Source organism: Silurus meridionalis, chromosome 4, assembly GCF_014805685.1.
Source record: "Silurus meridionalis isolate SWU-2019-XX chromosome 4, ASM1480568v1, whole genome shotgun sequence".
Classification (NCBI taxonomy): domain Eukaryota; kingdom Metazoa; phylum Chordata; class Actinopteri; order Siluriformes; family Siluridae; genus Silurus; species Silurus meridionalis.
The window spans coordinates 9,786,772-9,796,386 of record NC_060887.1 but is presented as its reverse complement, the minus strand read 5'-3'; the positions used below and the strand labels follow the sequence as shown (position 1 = coordinate 9,796,386).

The 9,615-nt window shown below is 39.4% G+C and overlaps 1 protein-coding gene across 1 annotated transcript; it reads right to left on the bottom strand.

The window, feature by feature from the left end:
- Positions 1–2,864: 2,864 nt before the first annotated feature.
- rps19 (ribosomal protein S19) lies at positions 2,865–9,096 on the bottom strand. Its single transcript, XM_046848388.1, has 6 exons — positions 8,986–9,096; positions 8,225–8,301; positions 6,689–6,789; positions 3,974–4,157; positions 3,825–3,879; positions 2,865–2,917 (listed from the first exon to the last, which is right to left on the bottom strand). Exons 2-6 carry the CDS (start codon positions 8,299–8,301, stop codon positions 2,891–2,893), a joined length of 444 nt encoding a protein of 147 aa, XP_046704344.1. The 5' UTR covers positions 8,986–9,096; the 3' UTR covers positions 2,865–2,890.
- Between the last annotated feature and the right edge of the window lie 519 nt (positions 9,097–9,615).

Genomic DNA, 9,615 nt, shown 5'->3' with positions numbered 1-9,615 from the left:
TAAAATCTCGAGATTTGTGTATATTGAAGTTCTATACTCTGGTTTCTGTGTATGCTTATGGCTACATGATGTGTTGTCTCCCCCTGGTGTTCAGCAAAGGCATTAATGCACCTGGATTCGATTCAGCAGCAATGAAGTAATACATATATAAAAACATACTTTATGTAGTCAAATGTATCGAAACACCGGACTTTTCCACCTGGTTCTCCCCCAAATAATTTAAAGGTTGGAGGCACACAATTGTATAGGATGTCTTAGGATACTGTTGCATTAAACTCCATTTGAACTAGGAGACCCAAACCTGTTCCAGCTCCTTGAAGATATGCTTTACATGGGTTGGAGTGGAAGATCTACTATAGAGCTCTAAACTTAAACATCTTTGAGATGTATTGGAACGCTGACTGCACCCCAGGCCTTCTCACTTCACCTACATCAGTACCTGACTTTACTAACACCCTATAAATATATAACCTCACAAAAGTGAGTGCAGCCCTTACATTTCAGTACATTTTAGGGGACAACACTGTAAAATACTGTTTCATTTCTATAGTCGTCAATGTGCATAAAAATAAATCAACATACAGCTATTATTGTCTAAATAACTGCCAACAAAAGTAAGTACCCCCTTTTAACAGCTGTATGTCGCTTAACGGTGAAAATCCACAAGTCCTATTCATCATGTTCAGGATTTTTGTCTGCTTGACACGACCATACAAAATTGTGCATCTTGTATTAGAGCATTAAAGCAGTATACCGACCACCGTAAATTCATCATGGCACCTCATAGCAAAGACTTTGACGCTTCAAGTATTAGAATTGTTGCTCTCCACAAAGATGCCAAGGCTATAAGATCGGTAACGCCCTAAAACAGCGGTCAGAGGTTTTCCAAGACGGGTTCCTCCAAGAATAGCGTTCGCAAGGGTCCATTAAAAAAGTTGAGTCCTCATGCTGTGCATCAAGTGCAGAAGCTGCTTCAAGAAACAGACTCGAGTGCTGCCGCATTGCTTTAGAGGCTGCAGAAGGTCCGCTTGTCAGTGCTCAGACCATACGCTGCGAACTGCAACATGTCGGTTTGAAGGCCGTCGTCCCAGAAGGAAGCCTCTTCTTAAGCTGGCTCACAAGAAAGTTTACTGAAGACAACCTGTTCAAAAGCATGAATTACTATAACCGTGTCCTGTGGTCTGATGAGACTAAGATAAACTTGTTTGGCTCAGATGGTGTCCAGCATGTGAGGAGTACCAATAAAATTGTGTCTTGCCTACAGTCAAGCATGGTGGTGGTAGCATCATGGTCTGAGGCTGCATGAATGCTGCTGGTACTGGGGAGCTGCGGTTCATTGAGCACCTGTGGGGATCCTCAGGCGGAAGGTGTAATTTCACACCCAGGAGGATTAAGGCAGTGCTACATAAGTGGTACTCACAAAATACTAAAACTTTAGACATGTTTACTTTAGGGTGTACTCACTTGTTATTTAAAGGAGATAGTAAATATGTACTGCTGTACAAGCTGTCATTTGATATACATCAAAAACGTAAACCTTTTTATTGAATTTATTGTATGACAGGACTAGGATTGTGTGCATCATACTGCAGTTCACCAGTCAGGGGATACATGGGACTGTTTTGATTACCTCACAAACATTTCACAGACACCTAAGATTGATATGTGCTTTCTGAACATCTTGTTCCACATTCAGTCCCAATTTTGTTAGAATAACCTCCACTCTTCTGGGATGATGTTGCACTAGATGAGTGCAGATGAGACACAAAGGCATTAGTAAAGTCCAGTACTAATGTAGGTTAAAGAGAGGCCTGGGTGTGCAGTCAGTGTTCCAACTAATCCTAAAAGTGTTCAATAGGTTTGACTTCAGAGGTCTTTAACAGGAAATCTTCCTCTTAAACCCATGTAAAGCATATCTTCATGAAGCTGGCTTTGTGCACAGGAGCATAAAGCAAGACATTTTGTGCACCTCCAACTACTTTAACAGTATGGGAAAGAAGCAAATTTTTTTGTCCATGTAGATATTACATTAAAGTTAATATTCTCACTCCCTTTTACACCACATACACTGCAGTCAGGGTTAATTGGTCCTTTACTGCCCTGGTTTTAGCACATAATTTGATTACGTAAATCTACTTAATACCTCGTCAATCAGAATAAAAAGCGCTATAGATACAGGGTTCTGCACACAGCTGCTCTATAGTGTGCTGCCCTGGTGGAATAAAAACTTGAACAATAAACAGAAAGGTAGTTTTTTTCTTTTTACATCAATGTGCACAGACGCTGAGCTTTATAATTAACTCCTGGTGGAATGAGCTTATGCTGACAGTAAGACTTGCTCCTAAACTTGCTCCATGAACCTTTTTCCACCCCTATGGTGCTCAGTCCATTAGAGGGCACTGTTTCCCTAATTGTTCTCAGAAATCAAGCTCACCGAAACCACAGCACTGACCTTAAAGTGCGCTCTTCTAAATACTATTCAATAAAGAAAATGAGCCGGCCAGGAAAAATGAAAAATTTGAAACGGACACAATTATAGAGAAAATGCCGGTTGGTCTAATTCAATACTCAGGGAACGAAGACACAGGACGTGACTGATGTAACCTTTTTCCCTCTTGATCAATGTCAACTTTTAACTGCCTGCCTCAATCATTCATAACAGATAAAAGCAGCTTTAAGGATGTCAAGAGCGACAGTTTTAAAGGAGGTTAAAGAAATTCATATGAAATATTAAAATCAAGACTTTATTTAACCAATGGAAAAAAAAGGTCAAATTCCTTGTTTAAAGGTCAAAGTCCTTGCACAGTCAACCCTACGAGAATGCTTTGAAAGAATCCTAACCACAGATCACACAAGACCGTAAATTAGTTCTCAAAGTTTATTTTACATTTCAAGACTTCTTGATTGCAGCTGAAACCTGGAAGAGAGAGAAAGAGAGGAGACATTCAAGTGAGTGTGCGTCATAAACAAGACAGACAGGAGTAAAAAACACAGACAGCAACAAGCGATGGCTGCTGGGGCACCGTTAACAAGCGGCTTCTGTACCCTGGTTAGTCTCCACTCTCAGGGAAATATGGAGTGGCATTTTTCACTCAAATCACTCGACAAAATGTATTTAAGAAAGGGCTGACCGACAGCGACATACTGAGCCGGTCAACGGTCACCTCATTGTTAGTCGGGGGATTGATCATATGCACATATCTATAGAACCGAACTCTCTCTTCATCCTGGAGATCAGAGTGCGCACAGTTCTAAAGCTTAGAGTGCAGCGGTATGCGAAGTGCCCCAGAAATCAGGTTAGCTTATCTGAATTCAGCTCATTATGGAGATCAGGCGGAACAAAATGCTGCCATACGGCTGCTCAGCCAGCATGAAATTCAATCGACTTGTTTACTTCCTGCAGCCCCGGACTGTCGTGGAATAGTGACAGCCAGAGATGGGCCAAACATCAGCCTGAGCTTCAGGGTGGGGTTTTGGAGGCTGCTCCTGATGTTTCTTTAAAGTCTCACCGCTTGACAGTTATTACCACAGCGCTCCTGTTGTCTGCTGAAACTTTCAGCAATGCCCTAGCACACACTGCTTAAGGTTTTTAAAGTGATGGATGACTGCAGGATTCAGGTTATCAGTCCTAATGTGCATCTGGACCGACTTCTCTGAGATGAATACTGATGTGCCAATTGGATTTCTGCAGCCTGAAGAAACCTGCAGAGTTTCTCATTACTTGGTTTAACAGCCCATGGGGTTCTGACCCTCTGGTTATGGTCCACGAGACTGTAATTGTTTAAAAACTATAATCACGCTAACTAAAATAGTAATTTTGTCACCTGGCCGGCGATTCTGTCCAAGTCCCTGGTGCCCTGTGGGGTCAGTCTGCGGCCTCTGTAAGGAGAAGAGTACACAGAGTTAGACAAACTAAAACCAGCATCACACAAATTACTAAAATGCAAAAATACACAATAAAAATAAAAATCACCCGTTGGGGTCCTTCTCCACCATCTTAAGAGCCTCCAGAGACTGGAGCACTTTGCGAGCAACGTTCTTGGAGCCCACGCTGAAGTGAGAGGGGCAAACGCCGTTCCTCTTACGACCTCCGTAGATCTTGATCATGGAACCTACGCCGACACCGCCACGCAGGTAAAGGTGACGTGCAGTAGAAGCTGAGAAGAGAAATGATAGTACACTTAACTATGTTAGACACAACAGCCAGGGGCAACAACCTTTACAAAGACCCTTTATAGCTACAAGCAACTAAAAATAAAATAATCCAACAAGTAACACAAAGCTAACGTTGTTGAATAGTACATGGAGCTTAGAACACTTACACTTGTCTCAAAAGATGTTCCCTCAAGTAATTCCATCTGCACATGTGTAATACTATACAACATAAAATGGGTCTCAAGTAGAAAATTACATTTACTAGTGAAATTGGAATAATATCCTTCACTATTATCTTCAGACAGGCAATTCTGCATCTGATACAGTCTAAATCCTATCCTGAGGGATGATCGTAAACTCCGCACCAGCCTGCAAATAACTTTTAATACAACACTGTATATAAATCTCAAAAATAAACATCATGACCCATTTAGGTATGTAGATTCCCTCACGTTAGTTACATCATAGTGTACAAGAGCATCCTTCAAACTTCATTTGGAGCGATAAAGCAATGACAAGATCACACAATCTCAAAAGTGAGTACACCCCTCACATTTCAGCAACCATTTTTTTTTATATCTTAAGGGACAATACTATAGAACTGAAACTGATATTTTAGAGTAGTAAATGTGCAACTTGTAGAGCCGTACAAATTTACTGTCCTCTAAAAATAACTCAACATACAGCCATTATTGTCTAAATAACTAGCAACAAAAGTGAGTACACCGCAAGTAATAGTGTATCTTAAAATATAGAATTTGGTTATACTTGGTGCTTCGTGTACAATTCCCTCATACAGAGCACTAGATATTCAACATGGCACCTCAGGGAAAAGACACTGAGGATTTGAGAATTAGAATTGTTGCTCTTCACAAGATGGCCGAGCCTATAAGATCTGTAACACTCTGAAACTGAGTTACAGTACAGCAGTCAGGGTCATACAGAGGCTTTACAATACTGGATAAACTCTGAACTGGCCTCGCAACGGTTGATCAGAGAATCACAGTTGATTCCTTGTGCTGTGCATCAGGTACAGAAGCTGCTTCAAGCATGGTGAGAAGTACCAAGAAAATTTTGTCTCGCCAACAGTCAATCATGGTGGTGGAGGCATCATGATCTGGGGCTGCATGAGTGATGCTGGTACTGGGGAGCTGCAGTTCATTGAGGAACACACGGCAGTTTTCCAACACAATAACGCATGTCCTCAGATCTGAACCTTATTGAGTGCCCGTGGTGCATCCTCAATCAGAAAGTATAAAAGCACCATGTGTCTAACATCCAGCAGCTACATGAGGTCACAAAAAGGATCCCAGCAAAAAACTTGTGCAGCTCATACCCAGGAGGATTAAGGCAGCGCAAGATAATTGTGCTCACACAAAATTTGGACACAGTTGACATGTTCACTTGCGATGTGCTCATGTGCCAGCTATTTTGACAATAACTATTTTCTGGTTATAATGGTTATTTTCAGAGGACAGTAAATCTGTACTGCGCTACAAGCTGCACATTAGCTACTGTAATATATCCAAGTTTCATTTTTATAGTATATTCCCTATAAATAAATATTTGGAATATATATTTAAACCAGTCAACACACATCTCAGTTTAAATTGGATGCCTGGTAGCATTTCATCTACACTATAGTCAATAATTCTGGACACCATATCGCAAGATTTATATGTGCTTACTGAACATTCACTTCCATATTATTAACCTACACACTAAAAAATAAAATAGTGTTCCACTAGATATGATTGTACTTGTCTTAATTTATACTCATTCAGCCAAAAGTGTGTTAATGTCAGGTATTGATGTAGGTTGAGGAGGCCTGGGGTCAACAGAGCTCTTAGGCAGACCACTCAAGACCTTCCACTGGTCTGGGTTTGTTAGAATGTCCAGTGAAGAGTGTGGATATTAAAAAAAAAATACATATATATTTATTTATTTTATTTATTTATTTATAAACAAAAAAAGGCTAAATGTAAATCCTAACTGCCTAAATTACATTTTTATTCAGCTGAATGCTATTATATCCAAATCAGGTTATCACAAACATGCTTCTTTCTCTATTACTTTTGAGCTGACACCAGTCATCATATTCCCAAATGTAATCATATGAAGACTTATGCACTGTGCCTTTGTTAGAGCTTGCTAATACAGAGTGATGTAAAAAAATCCATTACTCAACGTAACAAGGAGTTAAAGATGGAGTCACAGAACTCCTGTAATCATAGGGAGCAAATCTGGTGAAAAAATTATGTAGTTGAACCGTGAAACGCCAACAAGCCAGAATAACAAGCCAATAAATATTCATAACACAAAAGCAAGAGATGGTGAATTTTAATTACATAGGCAAACAAAATAGTTTGACTCATCAAGCTGTGCTGCATGTCCACAAAAAGCAATTATCAGAATTGAACACTTCAGGTGGCTCAATTTAGTCTTCTCCAACAGTCTGCAGCTGTTTAAACAACTCGGGTGACTGCAAAATCTTGAGTTAACTGCACTTTATAGAAGGTGAATAAGAACTCACCAGCACGGATGTAGAACCAGTTGTCATCGCAGGGTGCCAGCTCCTTGTGCTTAGCCAGCTTAACAATGTCCACCCAATCTGGCACCTTTAGCTTTCCTGACCTGCAACACACACTTACTATTAGTAGAGAAACCTCAATTTGTTTTAGGAAACTGAATAATTTTTTTTTTTAAATAATAAGCCCAGCTTGCTCAACATACATGTACATTTCTCCTACCAAAAATAATCCAGCAGTAATACCTGCACATCAATAGCTACAAATCTTCAATAACCAAGTGCAATAAGAAGAGCTTTTTCTGCATGTTAAAATCAGTTGCCAAAAAAAAAAAAAAAAAAAAAAAAAAAACGTTTAAAGAGTGATGATATACACTGCCAATTTTCATAGTAGGTAACAGTATACCGGGTGGTCTGGAATTGCATCAAGTCTGGGTGTGATTAATTTACAACTCATCCTTTATTATTATTTTTAAGATAGATTGGCCATATTGGTGTTTCTCTCAATCCTCCTCTGCTGCTACTGATGCATTTAGTCTCAACACAGCCATCAGTGAACTTTTAAACACAAATCACCAAATATATTTATATTCTTTATAATTAAAACTGAGGAAACCATGTGACAATGATTTAAATGAAGCAAAGGCATAATGGCACCTACAGGATAATACATGAACACAAAGCATAACTTTCTCTGACACAATGAACATCCCTGACAGTCACTTAAACATCTGAGGATGCAGAGTTTCTGGGGGAAAAGCCAAGCTGTTAGAAACATGCCCGGTCCTGAGGTGTGATTTGATTGCTGTCCGAATGCAAGTGTTGTATCATTCCAGTGAATGCTTTCAAACCCATTAAAAGGACATCCACCTAATCAAACCACTCATTAAAAATGGGCCATTTCGAAAAACAAGAAATAATTAGCTGGTGTCACACAAGACTTAGCAGGCAGAATTTTAGACACGCGATTCAACCGGACAACAGACACTTTATGAATATTCGCGGATACGAACAAACCTGTCCTCAAAATTGAGATTTGAGCGGAGTCGGAAAAAATGTACTCATTTCTATAATTTTTCTATTACTTATTGTTAATTTTATATTTTTATGGTATTTATAGCTCTTGCACCATTCAGAGATATACGTAGTCAATAACAAACACAGCAAACCATTTAATCATTTAGGGTGCAGGGCATGAGCTTGGGTCTTCGATACCCACCGTATAGACACTGAATCCGATTCAACAGAGCAACAAGTCTAGTGTGCCCGCACCTTTACTTTTAACACACACACCCAAACACCACAACACACTAGAAACTCACTTGTCCGGGTGCAAGTGTGCCACACTTAGATGAACATAAACTAAAAGGATGCCTGCCTGATAAATCCATCCTTCTCAAATTGATCAGAAAGGAGGATTATATTCAGACAGGATCTGTATTGATCCCCTTGATCCAGACCAGATCCCTTCTCCATAGACTGTACAGCAAAATAACAGATCATCAGATGCTGATGGTTGTGGAGCAGGATTTTAGGACTTACTTCTTCAGGAAGGCAGCCAGCGCCCGGACAAACTCCTGCTGGTTGACGTCTTTTACTGTTACACCACCGCCTGGCATCTGAAGAGGAAAAGAAAAGAACGAGTGATGTAAAAAGATAAGTGAATAAATGTAAAGCGGGTCAATCCAATTCAAAACGGCTAGCTGCCATCTTAACATTCAACCACCAACCCTGGAGAAATTAAACAGCCGGATACAATAACTTACACATTCACTTCACAGTTTAGGTTTAAAAAGACAACTAAAAACGAATAAATAAAGTAATTGCGGTTAATACATTATATTTGGGGCCTCGCCACTTCACGCGTCTCTGCTAGCTAGTTTAACACGCGCAACCGCTCACCTCACATGGGCATGCAAGAAACAGCAATGAAGCGACCAAACAGTATTAATAACCTTTCAAATGATACAAAAAAAAAAAACACAAAAGTGAGCCGTTTTGTTCATAAATTGCGAATAAAGACGTAAATTATCTAAACATTTCTGACAAATCTCGTACTCGTTTTTTTTTCATTCACAGCTCAGCTAGGCCCTAATGCTAAATGCTAACGCACGGGCGCAGCCATTGAACTCGAGCACGCGTTTATTATATTATTCCAAAACGTAGACCCTATATCGTAAACCCTCATTCGGCGAGTTATTACAAATGATATTACACTTAAATATGTTTTTGTGCTTATTTCTAGCACACGATATGCTTGAATTAGACATTTTAATCACGGAGAGAAGCGCACAGTGTTTTACCTCGCTTGCGGACAGCAAAAGGAAGAGGAAACGACGGGGTTTCCCATTGCTGTTAACAGGGGCAGATCACGTACGTTATCGCGAGATTATGAGAATGCGCGCCGGATCGCAAATTTGGGCGCGTCTGCGCAAGTAAGAAGAACGCGTTAAATGATTCAGAGGGTGTTTGCGATTTTGCACCCAGGACCTTATTATTCCCCACTACTCAATTATTACGTTTTTTTTTTTTTTACTTCATACGATATTTTGTCCATTTATTTATAAGCTTTTTATTGCTGAAATGTATTGTTTACATGACAGGCATACCATGACAAGTTACCACCCATTTTTTTTAAACCCAGGGAACAATAATATAATTAAAAACTAATAACTATAAAAACAAAAATCATTCATGAGTATATATATATATATATATATATATATATATATATATATATATATATATATATATATATAAAACTTTAAATAAACTATAAAAACCTGCAAAAGTGGACTGCTATCTCCACCTAATGAAAAGTACAACTGTACAACTACTCCTTTATGTAGGTGAAACACAGCTCAGTGTGTTAAGGTCTGGTGTCCAGTTTAAAACCTTCCACTTTCCCTTATGATAAAGTTGATCTTTTTTTT

Excerpts from the sequence above, each read along its gene's own strand:
- rps19 (XM_046848388.1), bottom strand. The coding sequence starts at position 8,301 with ATGCCAGGCGGTGGTGTAACAGTAAAAGACGTCAACCAGCAGGAGTTT. Across the intron at positions 6,790-8,224 it reads CTGGCTGCCTTCCTGAAGAA|GTCAGGAAAGCTAAAGGTGC; the intron begins GTAAGTCCTAAA and ends TGTGTGTTGCAG. Across the intron at positions 3,880-3,973 it reads GTGGAGAAGGACCCCAACGG|AGGCCGCAGACTGACCCCAC; the intron begins GTGATTTTTATT and ends TTCTCCTTACAG.